Source organism: Papio anubis, chromosome 15, assembly GCF_008728515.1.
Source record: "Papio anubis isolate 15944 chromosome 15, Panubis1.0, whole genome shotgun sequence".
Classification (NCBI taxonomy): Eukaryota; Metazoa; Chordata; class Mammalia; order Primates; family Cercopithecidae; genus Papio; species Papio anubis.
The window spans coordinates 54130112-54150318 of NC_044990.1; the positions used below are offsets into that span (position 1 = coordinate 54130112).

The following is a 20207-nucleotide window of genomic DNA, read 5'->3' on the forward strand; positions in this document are numbered from 1 at the left end:
GAATTGCTTCATTTTACTTTTTATATTCCTAGTGCTATGCACCATATCAGGTATGTGTATAGCAGGTTGTCATTGAATGATTTTTGAATGAATGAATAAATGAATGCTTTCTTTGTATCTTAGTTAAAATTAAGACAGATTATTTAAATGGAAAGTTAAACTCTAACATACTCTTTAGCCTGGAAAAATTTTCATGTAGCAAATTAATAGTGGTGACAAGCTTTCAACTTTGAAGCTTTCATCCAACCATATACCCTTTCAAAAAGTATCACTAGAGGAATTCCATATCACTTATGGAATTTACTGTAAAAATTTGATGTGTTTTGTGGAGTCATGGGGGTCATATAATAGTTGTTTCAAAAATGAAGTTTAATGAATGGAGTAAAGAGGGGTGTTTTTAATTGATCGACAGCTTTAGAGAAGGCATCCAGCTCCTCCATGTATACCAACCTGGGGCTTCTTCCTGCAGAAACAATGCCCTGTGCTATCTTATTATAAGGTCATGATATGTGAACACTTAGTTATCTCCTTGAATGAGAAATTATGGCAAACACAGCTCTTGGGAATTGTTTTATGATGTGGTTTGTCTGTACCACAGTGGTTTCTAATGTCAATGTTTGTTGGGATTTTTTGGTTTCTCATTACTAATGTTGAAATGATTGGTGTAATGATGGTTTGTATCTTAAGTATCATGACCTAGTAGCTGATCTGTCCATTAGTAAGTAACTTAATTTGAAATCAACTGTGAGCCCAGTTGAAGCTCAGAGCCTAATTTTTGTCAGCAAACACCGCTCTCCAGCTTTGAATACAAGCTCAAACAATGTTTTTCTTTTTGCACAGTGGTTTGCACACAAATGTGGTGGAGAGTGCTTTTGGGATTCTAGGCGCCTTTTAAACGGCTGCTTAACAGAAATGGAAAAAGTTAAAGGAGAGAAGTGCCTGCTGGCTCACAGTACTGGGCATTTTGCTGATAAGCAGTCTGGTATGAAGTGGTCTTCAAGAAGCTCCCAGAATGTTTGGGATTTAAGTCATGTGGATTATGCAATCAGAACTGGAACTAAGCGGTAGAGCTTTGGGGAAACTTGTTGCTTACATTGGTGAGAAATCTTATCAAGCAAGAGGATTAAAATAAAACCATAAACAAAACTGTTAGGGGTGTGAAGATAATTCCCATTTGTTTAGGAAATGAATATACCTCATAGCAAAAGAAACGGCGTTTCTTGAAATTTATACACTTGGCAATTATTGCCTTAATATTTATCTGATAGATATTTTCTTCCACAGAACCTGCTTTTTAATAACTTCCTACCAAGGGCTTCTTCGGAGGCCACAGGTGGTAAGACAGGTTTGGCAGAGGTGTTTGTGCGGAATATGCCCTCGGGAGGCTGCTCCGCCCTTCATATGCTCGGGTAGGCTAATTACAGCCTCAGAGGAAGCCCCAACAGCCTCACACTTGGCCCAGTCACTTCCTAGCTTCTTTGCCACAGCGTGGCTGGAAGCACGAGCCTACGCTGGGATATGTAGCCTTTTTTCCCAGAGGAGTTGAAATGTCTTCACAAGTCACTTGTGTACTGTGAAGTAGATAGGGCAAATATTAATTTCCCTTTTAAAATTAAGGGACTGAGTGGTGATTTAGAAGTGTGTCGTGTGAGATAAGTCCAGGATTAAACCTCAGTCGTTCTCTCCTAATGTGTATCTTCTCAGATTATTTTAGGTGGGGATGATTTTATTTAACTGCCTTAGGAAAATATGGAAAGGGGCAAACAAGAAAGAGAAGAAAAAATTGTATAGAAGGCAGGGTGTGGCTGTTTGACGACATAGTCATCACTCCTGTTTGTGTTGACTTTTGATAAGTGGGAAACACGTGGTCTCTATTTATGTGGTTTCTATGAATCACAGCAGCATTACGTGAAATGTGTCACACCTTAAATAACTTGCTAATGAGTAAGGTTCAAAATTATAGAAAAACTGAATGAGTAATTGTTAGATTAGAACTACTAGATAAACAGTTCTTTTAAAATACTGTAATTTCTTTCAGAATACGGAATTCTCAACATAAGAATGAATTCACATTTAAAGTGTGATTTATTCTTATTTTTAAACGACCTACTTTCTCTGCGTTTTGAGATGGTTTGTAGATTTATAACTTTTGCAATGTTGTCAGAACACAGAAAATAATTTGATAACTCAATTTCTTCCTTTAAATAAAGGATGTTGCATCTGGCAAAACAGACATTTGTCTGCTAAGATGCAGCTTCTTACATTCAGTCTACAGATGGATAGTAACAGGTGATAATAACAGCTAGCATTTGTGAGTGCTTCTCTTGAGTCAGGCAAGTGCTAAGTGTTTCATGCGTATTATCTCATTTAATCCTCACCATAACCCTGTGAGATAGGTACATCTCCATTTCACACATGGGATAACTAAGATGTTACATAGCTTGTTCAGAATTGCAGGTAGAAAGTGGCAGAGCAGGGCTTTAAACTCAGGCATCCTAGTTCCAGAGCCCCTACTTGGCCTCAACAGGCCACCATTGACATCATGTTGTGACTTAAGGTAAGTAGCTGAGGCAGCCTCTGTAGACCTAATAGTCCTGCTATAAAATTGTGCTTTCTTCTTTTGGTTTTAAACTCATAAAAATTTTTGTTTTGTTTTAGAGGCAGTCTTAGGTGAGTTTACAATTGTATGGTATAAGAGTTGCTAATTAAAAACTTAATTAGATTTTTCGAGTTATTGAGGTTGGAGTAGCTAGTATGTGCAGTACGAATGTTTTATAATGTTCATGAAAATGCCCACAAAACTGGTAAAGCATTTAAAGAGAATTTATTTTATACTGAAGTTTAGAGTATTATATTTTTATTCTCTTTCTCTCTCACACCTACACCCATACACACACACAGTCATTATGTGTTAACACATCTTTTTATCCAGGAAAATTGGATAAAAAGATTAATTGAACATTTTTATTTACTGATCTACCTTCTATACCCTTAATAGAGGAGGATTATTTTTGAAGGTGTATTATATGGTAAAATACCCTAATTTAAAAATTTCTAAATAGATTGAAGATAATTTATTTTTCTTAGCCTATAAATACCTTAGAGTCTCATGTAGTTGAGTTACTCTTTTACTGAGAACTTATAAAATGCTGTCAGTTTTTAGTGTCTGTTTCATGTGGGTGCTTCTGTAACTTTCTAGAAAGTTAAATGTTCTGAGCCTCAAATTTCATACTGGTGAAATGGACATAATAGGATTATTAAATTTAAGGATTGTGTGGCTTGCATAGATAATGAGAAAAATTACCTAGAACAATAACTGGTGTCAGCTTCTTCTATTCTTTGTTTCTTTAGGTACAGGAGATTTAGTAAATTGATGTAAATCTGATTGGTTTTGACTTCTTTTGAATGTTGTTCTTTTATATTAACAAATTTATATGTAAATTTATTTTTTATAAATGTATTTTATAAATTTATATATAAACACCTGTAGTCTTCAAAGAATATAAACAAAAGATAATATTAAAAATAAGTGTAATTCTACAACTTAGAAATAATTACTGTTAGTATATTTATTCCATGTTTACTTATGATACATTCTTAGAGAGTTACAGAAATTGGGATTATACTCCACGTATTTTTCGTAAATTGCTTTTTAAATAAGAAGTATTCTTTACAAGTAATAAATCCACTTTTATGACATGAATTTCAATTTCGTGTCGTTTTCTGTTTTATGGCTATATCATAATGTAATCAATTTCTTATTGCTAGGCATTCAGGGTATTTGCAATTGTTGCTATTTATTCTATAGAACGCTGTGAAACAGTTCTGTTCTGTGTGCTTGTCCTGTTGTCCTAGTATAAATTGCTAGATCCTGCACCCAGGAGAATATGCATATTTAAGACTTCTGATACATATCACAAATTACCTTCTAGAATTGTGGTATCATTTTATATTACCTTCAGTGGTGTACAGGGCATGCCAGATTGCCACGTCCTCAAAATATAAGCTATTATTTAAAATATTCATTTAGTTTTTATATTGTCTTTTAAAAAATATAAATACTGTGCAAATGGAATCTGGTCTTTTATCATCATTATTTAGATTTTGGAAAGTACATAAGTACAAGAGTACATCAATATTTGGATATATGAGGGGATCTGAAGTCTACTACACATGATCTGGCCTTTCTGTTGTCTTTTTGGGGGAGATGAACCATTATGGATAGTTGGGTTTTCTGAATAGCTTTGAATATTCCATTTTTCCCACTTTATTAAAGGATATTCTAAATATAACTAACTCAGCCATGTCTATATGATGCGGAGGTGTGTTTCTGAGGATTAATTACTGGAGTATTGTCAGAGTTGTAACTTCAGGGTCAATGCACGTGAGGAGGTTTGGGATGTGCTGTTTAACCACCCTCAAGAACTTGATTGCACATTTCAGCCACTACAAACTAATAAGCAGGTGATATTTTCCCTGCTTCAGATGAGCAGATTGGGGTGCAGAGAGGTTATGTAACTTGCTTAAGATCACACAGTTATTAGGTAGTGAATGTGGAATTTGCACTTACTTTGTTTTGGTCAGACTTCAGTTCTTTTTCTTTCCATTTTGCCACTTGCTACGCGCTGCCCTCTTTGTTGGCCCTTTCATTGCTGTTGACTGTCATTCTTCACTGCTATCCGATGTCTGCAGGACACAGCCTTTCTTTCTTCTAAATCACTGCTTTGAATCTATATTGATTTGGGAATTTAATTGCCAGATTGTAGTAAGCGTCAGTGGCTCTGAGGGGCTTTGCTATGACTAGAGAAAATGGGCTTTAACATCTGTGTTGGATGTTTCTGGGCCTATTTCATGCTTTTTGGCTTTGCGTAGGAGTTTCCAGATGAATGACATGTTACAACGTTTTCTGTAGCTGAGATCTGCACTCCCCTTGAGTTTGTTTTGGAACAATTTGGGGAAAATTCAAAATAGTTTGTGTTGCACAGGATGCTGGGATAATCCAGGGTCCTCTCAGAGTTATTTTCAGAAGAATGTGTCATTCTCTTTGTTTAACTGTGCTTTAAACATTATGTTTTTCTCGTTTTTTTAAATTTATTTATTTTTATTTGAGATGGCGTCTCGCTCTGTCACCCAGGCTGGAGTGCAGTGGCCCCATATTGGCTCACTGCAAGCTCTGCCTCCTGGGTTGATGCCGTTCTCCTGCCTCAGCCTCCAGGGTAGCTGGGACTACAGGCACCTGCCACCACGCCCGCCTAATTTTTTGTATTTTTAGCAGAGATTGGGTTTCACCGTGTTAGCCAGGATGGTCCTGATCTTGTGATCCGCCCGCCTCAGCCTCCCAAAGTGCTGGGATTACAGGCGTGAGCCACCGTGCCCAGCCTAAACATTATGTTTTTCTTATGAGGCTATGGACTCCTTGAGGGAAGAGCTGCCTGCCTTTAAAACATTTTTTTTTTTCCGGTAAATTCCTACCCAGCATTCAGGTAGTGCCTGTAACAGACACTCAGCCTTTGTTTAAGTAAAGCAGCAGTGCAGCCCTTCTGTAGATTAATGCCAAGTACAGGAAGGATCTACCTCTTCCTGTTGCCTCCTGGCGCAGGCTCCTGTCCAAATGTATAGACCAACTTCTGAGAAACACAACCATTATTTTGTCAGTTAACAGGTACCATGTCTAGCTGCAGCAGTGTTGGGTACTGTGGAGTGATGCAGAATGAAGACACACAGGGATTATAGGGGGACTGTGAAGCTGGCAGCAGTGAAGACAGCTAGCGGATGGTGGTAAAGGTCCCTTCATTGAGACCTGGAGCCAACCTGGCTCCAGGTTGAATATCAGAAATGTATTTCTTTCTGAAGCGGCAGGTGGAGCAAGGACTACTCCTGCTTTTAGGTGGTGGCTGCATCTCCAGGAGAGCTGATGTCACTGCCGTTGGTCCCTGCCCTCCGCTCGAGCTGGGACTCAGTCCCAACGGTTGTTCTTAGAGCAGCTTTTCCCCACCGTGACCTTCATTTTCTCTGCTACTATTTCCCTTGTGGAATCACCTTTTCTATCCCAACCACCTCCCACTTTAGAGAGAGAATCTAGATATTTTTCTAGAGTTTTCACCAACATTATTGGTGGTGGTAACTGCAGGTGCCTGTTCCTCTGTAATTCCTTAAGTTGGGAATTGTCTGTTTAAAATATTCACCATCTTACCTTTCTTTCTATTTGTTCTCTGCGCCCAGGATTTAATAGTCTTCTCCCTAGGATGTTTCAATAAATGGTTCTTTACATCAATTAGGACAATTTCATAAATAAGTTTAAGAAGTGCCATGCCCTCTGCTGTTTTGCTTTGTAATGAAATTTAAGGAATATAAAGATGGAATTGACATGAATGATTTGTGTATTCAGTGTAGTTGGTATTTTGAGTTTCTGTCTGAAACTGTTTTTATTCACTCTTATTATAATAGATCACCCATAGGTTTTTAAAAAATATATAAAATATGTTGAAAATTTAGTTTAGCTCTTAACTTTCATGTATCATCCAATAAAATGATTATATTACCAAAAACACTCATTGTGATTTGTTCCTGCGTATATTTGTCATACTAAAATGGTTAAACTATCTCTTTGTAACATAAAACAAACAGTACATATTACTATAAGGAACAGATTATAGGATATAAGTCTATATATGCAAATCCTTCAAGTATAACATTAAATGCATATTAATTAATCTAATACTGAATTTGACTTGTGTGTTATCCCTGCTTAAGAGAAAATTAACACACAAACCTGTCTTTCAGGCAGTGACAGAGAAGAATTTTGAAACAAAAGATTTTCGAGCCTCTCTAGAAAATGGTGTTCTGCTGTGTGAGTAAGTATTTAAAGTATTTAAAAAATAATTCAAAAGCAAAGATGTGTGTGTGTGTGTGTGTGTGTGTGTGTGTGTGTGTGTGAGAGTGATGAGGTGTTTGGCTTCTCCCATGGCCACCGTAGTCACAGATGTGTGTTCTTGGTCACCGGTGAGATTTGATCCCTGCAAATTGATACCTCACAGTACAAGACAGTAGGAAGAAGGGGTTATCAGTCTCTGTATCTAAAGACAGCACTGGTAAAATATATATTATTTTTAATTAGTAAACAAGAAAGATTCTATTGCATGGTGGACCAGTAGGGGGTGGGTGATTGAGAAGGAAGCCTTATGACATTTTACCATCGATCTCCTAGTCTGAATATTCTAATGGGTAGAATTGCCTGATTTAGAAGTTAATACACAAAATCTTTGCTTCATCAATAAATCATGATGATTGGAGTGGTAGATTTTTCTTTTCAGCTTTAAGTGGAGTCATTACATTACCAAAATCAGTTTGAGTTATGGACTATTCATTCAATGAAGATACCATTGAGAACAACACCCCAGACTTCGCTTACAAAGAAGCAAAATAGGCTAGTACCATGATTGATGGTATAAGGCCTACATTGTATGTGTAGTGTAATATCTTGCTCCCCAATGGATGCATAGTACAGTTAGCCAAGTATGTGACCTTTGGGAATAAGGGAGAGGCAGGCCTGTGAGGCATAAGGATGAAATCTTGGGTGAAGGTAGAGGTTGCAGAAGCGAGCAAATAAATTCTAAGAATGTACTTGATACTCACCCACATTTTTGAGAGCACTTAACTATTTCAATCTAGACACTTATCGCCCAAGTGTTTGTGCTATCTGTCCACATGCAGGCAGTGAGAGTGTATGCACTAGTACTTAGAGATTTTGATTATCCTTTTGAAGGAGTTGTTTGCAACAAAAGGTCTGGAGTCAAAGGGCCTAGGTTAGATTTCTCACTCCATTACTTTTGGACCTTTGAATAAGTGACTTAACATCTTTGAACATTTGACCAAGTGACTTAACATTTGAGCTTTATTTTCTCATCTGTAAAGTGGAGATCAAGGTACCTGATGTGCCTAATTCACAGAGTTGCTGAGTTCAACAATATATATTTTAAGGTTTTTATAAACTATCAAACTTTGTATATGTACAAGTTGTTGCTAGACGATGGGCATGTAAATAACAGTCTCTATCTTGTCAGCTCTGTTGGCAGGCATTCAAACTTCTTTGTGTTAGGGTGATATTATTAATTTGTTCCATATGAAGTTGCTGATATTTAACCATTTGTGACCTACAGTAGTGTCAATTTCATGTGGTTTCACCTAATATAGGACAGACATGTGAATAAGGGCCAGGAATAAAGTTTAAAGTGTGTTTCTTGTGATCTTCCAATGTTACATTCATTGGAACGTGAATAATGTTTCAGTTAGTTTGACAATGAGTCAAATAGTGTTTAAACTAATTTAAGTAAACCATGTAGCCCAACTGGTCACTAAAGGGAAGTTATTTTATATTAATCTGAAAACTGTATGATTTAAATGTATTCTAGTAATGTTTAGAAGATGGAGGGTAAAAAATACCTGTTAGAAAGAGCTGTGTGACCTGCAAACTACTTTAGTTGTTATTTAAATGTTTGCAATTAAAAAAAAAAGCCATCAACCGTACACCCCGCAAGTCTGAATAGGAACTGGGTGGGTTTGTGCCTATAAGGAAGTGTGTCTATGAAGCACGGAATCTTTCTAGATTTATAAAAGCATATATCTCAAATATATGATCTTTTCAAAGAAGTAACTTTGTAGGTTATATATTTCCAGTAATGAACTATTGCCCATAATATTTTAGGGGTCCCACTTTTGGGGCATTGACCCCACAAATAGGTCATTAAACATGTTTGATAGTGACACCCAGGTTTTCACTTAAAATGCACCTTATGCACCAGCCTGGGCTCCGAATGATTAGAAGTGATTTCCAAAAGCTATACCAAGCCTGAAAAGATCAGCGTAGTGTGACTAGGGAGGATATTCAGAGTTGATGAAAAACTATTGTGAGCACAGGCAGTACACGTTAGAAGAAATACGTAATTTCTACCTTAATGGCAATAGCAAACATTTGGATGAATGTTTAGAGATATATTCGTTTTTTTAAAAGTCACTTTAGGCCGGGCGCGGTGGCTCAAGCCTGTAATCCCAGCACTTTGGGAGGCCGAGGTGGGCGGATCACGAGGTCAGGAGATCGAGACCATCCTGGCTAACCCGGTGAAACCCCCGTCTCTACTAAAAAATACAAAAAACTAGCCGGGCGAGGTGGCGGGCGCCTGTAGTCCCAGCTACTCGGGAGGCTGAGGCAGGAGAATGGCGTGAACCCGGGAGGCGGAGCTTGCAGTGAGCTGAGATCCGGCCACTGCACTCCAGCCTGGGCGACAGAGCGAGACTCCGTCTCAAAAAAAAAAAAAAAAAAAAAAAAAAAAAAGTCACTTTAATTCTCAGACCTCCAAAGCTCATTCTAATACTGTTTTCTAATTGGAATAACACCAGTTTGGAGTTTTGTGCATTGCCACATAAGTCTCATCAATCTCTTAGTACCCAGTATTCTTTAAATTAACGTTTCCCAAAAGTAGCTTAAGTAAATCTGAAGCCATGGTAATCAGCAATTGTAATTTACTGTGGGACACCAAAGTACTGCGTAATATTTTTATTAAAAAATATTTCTGTAAATTGTGAATCACATTGTTGATAGCCACTGGTTAATGACGACACATTCATCTAAAAGCTGTGGTGTTAACGAATAAAAAGTCCAGATAACTATATTTAGTATGAAACCTGTAACTGAGGAAAGCCTGGCTGGTTGCACTCTGAAATGATTAAGCAGGCACTGCTGTTTGTGGCTACATCCACCTGCGTTATATATAATGCCTGAGAGGAAAACAAAGTCAGCTGTTCAGAGGTCTGGTATTACAAGCCCTGACTTTTTAATTAATGGTAAATATAGTAAGCTATCTGTCTTTGAGGATATTTTACCCACTAGAGATCCCAAGTTTTAGCTGAAATATGATTAGGATATTTTTAAAACCTGAATTCATTTTCGTACAGGAAAAGGCTGACTTCTGTCTGGCTCACTGCCAGAATCATATTTCTTGTGACATACAAGTTCTGCTTGTTGCCTGTTAGAAACCTCTAGGCATTCTCCTTCATTACCACCATTAAATAGTTTTCTTAATATTTAATCCAGTAATCTCAGCAGTTTTAAAAAAATCCATTAGTAGTACTCTTTTCTTTTGAACTGGTGTTCTGAAATATCAAAGTCAAAAGTTCGAATAGCTTATTATAGCTTTCACCCAATTGGAAGTGAACTGACATTTCAGATAGTCTAAGTGGGGATAAACCATGCACTGTGGTTTCAGACAGGATATACATTTGAGTAATGAGGATAGTTATGTGTGTTCATTGCCTTTTAATCTGATTGACTATTGAAGTTAGTATCTTCATATTAGTCATTTTAGTGTCGTTTAGTTTGACTGTGGCATCTAGTGAGTTGGGGGATAAAGAATACTCCCTTGATGAAAGTCTATGACTGTAGTCTCTCTTGGTTTTACTAAACAGTGAGATGGGAACACTGTCTGATATTTTTGCTTTTCTAATTAATAAAAGGGTTGCAAGTGTTTATAAGGTAATTTTAGCTCCTTGTTATAATGTGCTATGAATTTTATTAGTAGTGTTCATTAATCTGTCTTTCTTCAGTATTTCTTAGTGCTCATGTAGACTGCCTTATTATGTATATTTTAAAAATATAAAAGATGTATCACTTGATCAATGTCCATGATCTCGTTTTGCTCTGGGTTCTAGCAGAATTATTCCTCTTTTCTAAACATATTCGGTTGAGACATAAACAGGTAATGATATCAGTAATTTCCCAGTTACTCATCTGATGATAACAATCTTAGAAATATTCAAATGAAAACACTCTTTTTTTTTTTCTCTCTCTGATGAAGAAGATTTGCTTGACGATAGTCTGATTGGGTGTGTCACTGGTTAGTCAGTCTGTACCTCCCATCCCTGGAATGATCCCAAGTCTCTGCCACAGTCAGCCATGCATCAGAAGTTTATGCCTTTTTGAACACATGACTCACAGTAAGAACAGTCTTCCTGGCCAGGCGCCATGGCTCACTCCTGTAATCCCTGAACTTTGGGAGCCAAGGCGGGCGGATCACGAGGTCAGGAGATTGAGACCATCCTGGCTAACACGGTGAAACCCCATCTCTACTAAACATACAAAAAATTAGCCAGGTGTGGTGGCGGGCGCCTGTAGTCCCAGCTACTTGGGAGGTTGAGACAGGAGAATGGCGTGAACCTGGGAGGTGGAGCTTGCAGTGAGCCAAAATTGTACCACTGCACTCCAGCCTGGATGACAGCAAGACTCTGTCTCTAACAAACAAACAAAACAAAACTCTAACTGTCACCAAGTCTTCTTTTCCCTTTCTTATAGCTTGGAAAGACAGGAGCAAGATATTCACTCCTATCGGTGTTTCTATTTGTATCAGCCATGTGACCACAACACTATCTGCCAAAAAATACTGTAATAGTTTATTAAAGATATGTAGATATACATATTCAGTAGAAAAATATATTTTTTTATCTTTACAAATACTACTGTTTGCTGTGGGACACTCAGATGATCATTTTAAATCATTGGGTAAGATAGAGAACTTTGTCACTTTGTCATTCCAGCCAAGAGAGCTCTATCTTTTTTGTTGGAGTTGGAGATCTCCACCCATACGTGGAGTGCCGGTGACATGGGTAGGCCCCCTGGGGCTTCCATGCAGTGCTCCATGGGAAGCCCAGAGGCTTTCATGTAGTGGGAAAGGCTTTTATTCTTAGAGGTGTTTCTGGTTTTGAATTTCCTGAGGAGGACAGTTGCTTACATACAGCGTTCCAGCATGCCAACACTATTTATTGACCCTGATCTGTTTTTATAGCCTTTTGAAATTTAGTGAAAACCGTTTTTCTTCATTTTCAAGTAATATAAGCTTTGAAGTTTCCATGTTACATGATAGCCCCGCAATAGGCAAACAATGGTGCAAGGGTTCAAGTTCATAAAAATGAATGTAAAAATTTTAATCTGGTTTCACTTAATGGCAGTATTTTATGATTGGCATTTGCATGCCTTCTTTTTAAGCATCATGGTTCATTTCACCTGTGATGTAATATCTATATCTAGCAAAAACACGATTTTTTGTTTCAAAGAAAGAGTATATCAAGATGAAAGTCAGCTTGGCAAACATCAACTTAAAAATTCACTTCAGTTATGGTAGACACACTCTAAGGACTCATTTGAAGTTTTGCAGAAGTTTTTTAATATTTGGCCTCAAAGTTGAGGGTTGAAATCCCAGAGGGAGACTGATAATATCACTCTCATTTACCTGAGGGATTGAGAGGAATTTAGTAACGTTACTTCATAGTTGAATAGTACAGGAAGCCAGACCCCCCCGTTAGATTCCTTTTGCTTTCTGTTGTTTTTGTTTTGAAGACTTTTTAAACGAACAGTTTTGAGTTCACAGAAAAACTGAGTGAAAGGTACAGAAAGATCCCATATTCTCCATGACCCCACTCATGCACAGCCTCCCCCATTATCAACATCCCCCATCAGAGGGGTACGTTGGTTACAAATGATGGACCTGCATTGACACATCATCATCACCCAGAGTCTATCGTTTACCTTACAGTTCATTCTAGGTGTTGTACGTTCTGTGGTTTTGGACAAATGTAGAATGACATGTACCCATCATTACAGTATCATCCAGAATTGTTTCACTGCTGTTGAAATCCTCGGTGCTCCTCCTGTTCATCCCTCCCTTACCTGTAACCCCTGGCAACCACTGATCTTTACTGTCTTTATGGTTTTGCCTTTTCCAGAATGTCACATAGTTGGAATCATACAGTGCGTAGCCTTTTCAGATTGGCTTCTTTAACTGAGTAATATGCTCTTTCTTCCATATCTTTTTATGGTTTCATAGCTCATGTCTCTCTCTCTCTCTTTTTTTTTTTTTTTTTTTTTTTTTTTTGAGATGAAGTCTCGCTCTTGTCCCCCAGGCTGGAGTGCAATGGTGCGATCTCCGCTGTCCACAACCTCCGCCTCCCGGGTTCAAGTGATTCTCCTGCCTCAGCCTCTCGAGTAGCTGGGACTACAGGCAGGCACCACCACGCCCAGCTAATTTTTGTATTTTTAGTTGAGACAGGGTTTCACCATGTTGGCCAGGCTGGTCTCAAAATCCTGACCTCAAGTGATCTGCCCGCCTCAGCCTCCCAAAGTGCTGGGATTACAGGCGTGAACCACGGCACCCGGCCACCTTATGTCTCTTCTGTGCTGAATAGCATTCTGCTGTCTGGCGGTTCCACAGTTTGTTTATTCATTCATCAAATGAAGGCCATCTTGGTTGCTTCCCAGTTTTGACAATTATGAATAAAACTGCTATAAACATCCATGATGTTTGGCCCTGTGTCCCATCCAAATCTCATGTCAAATTGTAATTCCCAGTGTTGGGGGAGGGACCTGGTGGGAGGTGATTAGATCATGGGGGCGGGTCTCCCCCATGCTGTTCTTGTGATAGTGAGTGAGTTCTCTCCAGACCTGATGTTTTAAAAGTAGGTGGCACTTCCCCCTTCACTTGCTGTCTCTCTTTCTCTGCCACAGTAAGACCCGCTTGCTTCCCCTTTGCCTTTGCCATGACTGTAAATTTCCTGAGGCCTCCCAGTCATGCCTCCTGTTAAGCCTGTGGAATTGTGAGTTAATTAAGCCTATTTTCTTCATAAATTATCTAGTCTCAAGTAGTTCTTAATAGCAGTGTGAGAATGGACTAATACAATCCGTGTGCAATTTTTTGTGTAAATGTAAATTTTTAGCTCCTTTTGGTAAATACCAAGGAACATGATTGCAGCATCATATGGTAAGAGTATATTTAGTTTTGTAAGAAACTGCCAGAGTCTTTCAAAATCTCTGTACCATTTTGCATTTCTACCAGCAGAGAATGAGAGTTTTTGTTGTTCCACGTCCTTGTCAGCATTTGGTGTTGTCCGTGTTCTGAATTTTGACAATTCTAATAAATGTGTAGTGGTATCTCGTTGTTTTAATTTGCTGTTAACATATGATGTGGAGCATCTTTTCATGTGCTTGTCATCTGCGTGTCTTCATTAGTGAGGTGTCTGTTAAGGTCTTTGGCCCATTTTTAAATCAGATTTTCTTATTGTTGATTTTTTAAGAGTTCCTTGTATATTTTAGATAAGAGTCCCTTTTCAGATATGTCTCTTACAAATATTTTCTCTCAGTCTGTGGCTTGTCTTTTTATTCCCTTGACAGTGTCTTTCACAAAGCAGATATTTTTAATTTTAATGAAGTCCAGTGTGTCAATTCTTTCTTTTATGAATTGTGCTTTTTGTGTCATATCTAAAAAGTCACTGTCAAACCTAAAGTCTCTAGACTTCCCCCTGTCTTTTCTTCTAGGAGTTTTAATAGCTTTTGGTTTTATATTTATGTCTGTGATCCACTATGAGTTCATTGTTGTGAAGGGTGTAAGGTCTGTGTCTAGAGCCATTTGCCTTTGATGTGACATTGGGAAATTTTCTACTACTCAGTGAAATCCATTAGTGCTGTAATTATTGAGGGTCTCAGAATAAGAGGTATCTGCCCTGAGACTACTCAAGCTTTGCTAGACTTACTTCAGGATGCTTCAAGCAGAATGGTGAGGCTATATGATAAAGTTCCATCATAAGAAAGTGATGACTATAAATATTGGTACTGACATTGCGGTTCCACACACTTTCCCATCTTAGCATTTACTGTTAACTTTTATTGTGTATTGTAGGTAATTCAGCAGTATTCAAAATTACTATCATAGAAATTCTAGGAATTAAACTTACATCAATTTTACTAGCAATCTTTGAAAAGATTAGAGTGATCATAAATATTTATATTGAATGCTTTTAGACTTTTAAATTATATATGCTGGTTATTTTACCCATGGAAATATGATTACTTATTTTAAAATATTGCAGCTTATGAATTTAAATAAAAGTTAATAAAATTTTAGTAAGGCATTTACTTAATTAAGATAACCAGTCCAAGTTAATATATCTGATAGTTCACTCTTTTGATCAATGTTGACAATAAGTGGAGAATACCAAGGTTTGACTTCTCTGGAAACAAAAAAATACTAGGGAGGGGTGTTGTTGGTAAAAGCAAAAAATTTCTAGCATTTGAAAGCAGAGGTAAAATGTTTAAAAATTTCTTTATAAAGAAGATATTTTGAATGATTTGTTTCATATTTCACAGAAATATTTCTGCATTAAAAACTGGGCAGTAGATTTTAGTAAATATTTGTAAAGCACCTATGAAATGCCAGGTTTTTTTGCTAAGTGCTAGGCGATGCTGTTTGGAAAGGGAGAGGGTTGTCTGTGCCTCTAGCAGCTGGACTGTCTGATTGCTCTGCTGCCGATCCCAGCACATTGCCATATTTAGTGCACATTAAAATGCTTAATAAGCATAATTTGTGTTTAGAGGAAAAGCAAGCAAATGCATTAATACCATATAGTGGATAAAACAAAAATCATTGTTTAAGATAGGCACATAGACCAATAGAACAAAATAGAGAACCCAGAAATAAAGCCAAGTGCTTACAGCCAACTCCTCTTCCACAAAGCAAACAAAAACATAAAGTGGGGAAAGGACACCCTATTCAACAAATGGTGCTGGAACAATTGGAAGCCACATGTAGAAGAATGAAACTGGATCCTCATCTCTCACCTTATACAAAAGTCAACCCAAGATGGATCAAATACTTAAATCTAAGACCTGAGACCGTAAAGATTCTGGAAGATAACATTGAAAAAACCCTTCTAGACATTGGCTTGGGCAAAGACTTCATTACCAAGAACCCAAAAGCAAATCCAACAAAGATAAATAGATGGGACTTAATTAAATTAAAAAAAAACTTCTGCACAGCAAAAGAAATAATCAGCAGAATAAACAGACAACCCACAGAGTGGGAGAAAATCTTCACAATCTATACATCTGACAAAGGACTGATATCTATAATCTACAAGGAGCTCAAACAAGTCAGCAAGAAAATAACAATCCCATCAAAAGTGGGCTAAGGACATAAATAGACAGTTCTCAAAAGAAGATACACAAATGGCTAAAAAGCATACAGAAAAATAAGGCAACATCACTAATAATCAGGGAAATGCAAATCAAAACCACAAAGTAATGCCACCTCACTCCTGCAAGAGTGACCATAATCAAAAAATAAAAAAAGAATTGTTGTGGATGCAGTGAAAAGGGAACAGTTTTACACTGCTGGTGGGAATGTAAACTAGTACAGCCACTATGGAAAACAGTGTGGAAATTCCTTAAAGAACTAAAAGTAGATCTACCATTACTAGGTATCTACCAGAGGAAAATAAGTCATTATATGAAAAAGATATTTGCACACCCATGTTTGTAGTAGCACAATTTGCAATTACAAGAATATGGAACCAGCCCAAATGCCTATCAATCAATGAGTGGATAAAGAAAATGTGGTGTATATATACATATACCTTGGAATACTACTCAGCCATAAAAAGGAACAAAATGGCATTTGCAGCAACCTGGACGGAATGGGAGACCATTATTCTAAGTGAAGTAACTCAGGAATGAAAAACTAAACATCATATGTTCTCACTCATAAGTGGGAGCTAAGCTATGAGGATGCAAAGTCATAAGAATGATACATTGGACTTGGGGGAAAGAGTGGGGAGTAGTGAGGGATGAAAGATTACATATTGCATACAGTGTACACTCCTCAAGTAATGGGTGCACCAAAATCTTAGAAATCACTACTGAAGAATTTATTCATGTAACTAAACACCACCTGTTCCCCCAAAATCTGCCAAAATAAAAAAAAAAAAGACATTGCTCTTCAATTTGTGAACAACATGTAATACTTTTAGTATATCTTCAAAAATTTAGTTACTAATAGAAGTTTGAGAATGTGAGGATATATATTTAGAAAATGCATGTGACAGAAAGATATTAGAAATATGTATGCGTGAATGACTAATAAAATAATTCGCAGGTTAAAAAGTTCATTCAGTGTATTGATATGTTGTTCCATGTCATCTTTCTTGTTCATTGTGAAAATCTTTGGAAATAGGAGCTCAAAAGGCGTCCATAAATTTTGTACCTCAACTGAAAAGCTTTCTGATAAAGCGAAAAATGAGATTGGGCATTTAGAACTAGTTTCTGGACACTATTAGAAACAGAGCATCAAATTCTAGTTCTCACTAAAGCTTTTATAACTGAGCCAGACATTATATTGAGCTTTATGTACAGTTTTCTGAATTTCCTCTCCGAGTTATGATTAAAGTGGGTTATATTCACTGACGAAGCTTTTGAACAGAGCCAGCTCTCTATTATCTGTCGTCGTGCAACTCCTTTGAAGGGAGTGGACAGTTTGTTTGAGGGTGAGGGAGGGGAGTGAGAAGGAAAGGGAGGAGGCAACTTGAGAGATGTCTTAGTCTGCTGGGGCTGCTGCTACATCAAGATACCATAAATTAGGTAGTTTATAAACAACAGAAATGTGTTTATCACAGTTCTGGAGGCTGGGAAGTCTAAGATCAAGACACCGGCATATTTGGCATATAGTGAGGACCTGCTTCCTTCATAGACAGAATTCTCACTGTAACCTCTTGTGGTGGAAGGGGCAAGGCAACTTTCAGGAGCCTCTTTTATGAGGGACCTAATCCCACTCATGAGGGTTCTGCTCTTATGACCTAATCACCTCCCAGGGGCTCCACCTCCTAATACTGTTACTTTCAGGGTTAGGATTTCAAGGTATGAGTTTTGGGAGGAATGCAAACATTCAGATCCTAGCAAGGGATGAGCTGAGGGAGGAGAGAAATTGCTGGCCTTACCTGTGAATGCTCTGACTTGGGAGGTGTCAGATTACTAGGTGCTTCCTTCTGGTTTTAATCCTACCAAAAGAGCAAGCCCTCTCATGCACTAACCAAGCACATAACCAGGTTTAGGCTCTGGCCTAAGGAAAGGCTTGGGGGAAGAGAGCGATAATTCAAGCTAGGGCTAGAGGGATGGAACAAGGGGATGCAGGCTGATACAATGGCTCCTTGAATGATTCTAGGTCCTAGTACATAGAGGTATCTGAAAGGTTATGTTATCTGAATCTTGAATAGAATCAGTTACCTGAAGCCAGTGTTGCCTTAGGAATTCCGTATGTGTGATTGAAGAACGCTTGTTAGGCAAAGAAGTTCTATTTGTAGAAGAGAGTATTTCCATAGATGACTCCTGTTTTTGATTTGACATAAGGCTATGCCCCATTCCTCTAGGCAGACTTAAATTTCACAGAAGTTTACATTTTATGAGACCCATTGTTTTCCTCCTTAGAAGAAATACTCTAAAAGGTTGTCCTTTAATTGTATATGAAAATAATTTTTGATGATTCAAAATTTAATTGGGTGTTCAGCATTTGCCAAGACTCTATGTGTCTTTTCTCCATCTTGTAGTCCTTAGAATTGTCACTACTAACAAAAGAAAACAGCATTTTCCTTTAGTGACTCAACTTTTTAGAGGCTAGTTTGTGTGTTATTCAGAGTATTGTTTTTTCCTCAGCTTATTTCCGTGTTTGCACATGTACTTGAAGGTTTAGGGTGGAAAAGGAATGCTAATCCATTGTGTGTCTGTCACTTCTAAGTAATAGCTTTGAACCTTCTGATGAGGGAAGTGTTAATTAACTCATTATTGGGAGACATCGTTTATCTTTTCTATTCCCTTTACCTGGATCTCTTACTCCCCTTGGCTGACCCAATTGAGAGTAGGTTGTGCTATTATTAATTTCAGAAACTGTGTTTTTTAAAATGTACTTTCTCTTATGAAACCTGTAATGTAAAAATGATATGTGATATAAACAGGTAAGCTGAATGACCTGGCCAAAGTCACCAGTGACTCAAATAGGTGGAGCAGAAATTTATGACACTCTTCCTCCTGCCAGACTTTCCTGACATTTTATATGTTTCCTCAGCTCATAATGGCCTCAATTTATGTCATTTAAAGATCAAATTTCAAAATACAAGTTACTGTAAGAAAGTCAGTGCCGAGCTAGTGGTCACAAACTGCAAATAATTTCTTGATTTATACTTTCCAGAATTATGTTCCTATTCCATAATGCTGCAGTTACTAGTTCTTCTATGCATTGCAAGAATGCCACCAGTAACAGAAATATAGAAATACCTTGTTAATAAGGAACAACTAGGAGAATTAATTTGCAATTGTTATTTCTTATAAACTTACTCAATTCATTTCTGACTTCTCAGCTAGTGATTAAGAAAAAGCTCACGTGGACATGAAGGGAGAAAGCTTTGCTTTCTACTTGGGTTTCTGTGTACAAATCAGAAATTAGGTGTCACGGAATAATTGTTCTAGGAAATTGAGTTGGGAGAATGGTGTTATTAGCTATATTAACTAACTTGTCTAATCTTTGTGTGTAGAAACCATGAAAACAGAAAAACATCTTTTGTTCACAAAATGAGACCTTCATAGCCACTGTTTTGTAATTTTGAATCCTGTTGAACAACATTCTGTAGGTTATTAAATCAAGACTTTTGTCTTTTTTTATTTTCAGCAAACTCAAGTGTATATGTAAGTCTTTGGAATGTTGAAGGAGTGACATTCCACAGGTTTCAGATTTTTTTTTTTTTTTTTTTTTTTTGCTGCCCATTGTGCTAAGGAGACCAGTAAATTAAGAATGTTTCATGATTTCTTCTTTATTTGCTTTCTTTTTGGAGCTCTGTTACAGAATAAAGAATTATTTCTTGTGTATGGGTTTTTGAATAGGAAAATCAGTTTCAAGATACTGTTCTCTGACAGTGATTAACGATTAATTAACCAAGCTAACATTAATAGAAAAGCATTTTTATAGTGTTAAATTTCTACACGACCTGGCAGAGTGTCAGTGAACTAAATCAATAAAAAAGAGTTCATAATAATCTAGATTTAGAAGCAAAATTGTACCAAGTTTCAGTTGTCAAAGCTGAGTTTCTTTTTTATAGAGTATGGAGACATAGATATCTTTGCCGTGTCTTTCATATTAACTTAAACTGATTCTGTTTAATCTAAAATACTAGATTCTCAGGTAACTTAGTTAATTTGGGGGAGTTCTGGTGCATTGAATTTAATGTTTGCCCAGTCATTCTGCTGTGGTAATAAAGCAATCAATTATGGACTTGAATGAGTTACCAATAAAAACTAGTTGACTATTTGTATGAGTCCACCTCACCTTTTAAATGTGGCAAAATAATATGAT

At 37.3% G+C, this 20207-nt stretch overlaps 1 protein-coding gene across 3 annotated transcripts in view; it reads left to right on the forward strand.

Moving 5' to 3' along the window:
• The window catches only part of LMO7 (LIM domain 7), a 313031-nt gene that overhangs the window by 163304 nt on the left and 129520 nt on the right, over positions 1-20207 (forward strand). For all 3 annotated transcript variants that reach the window (XM_017951317.3, XM_017951331.3, XM_017951330.3), the window contains exon 9: positions 6784-6854. In XM_017951317.3, coding sequence (XP_017806806.3) covers positions 6784-6854 — 71 coding nt within the window. The remainder of the gene's footprint in view (positions 1-6783; positions 6855-20207) is intronic.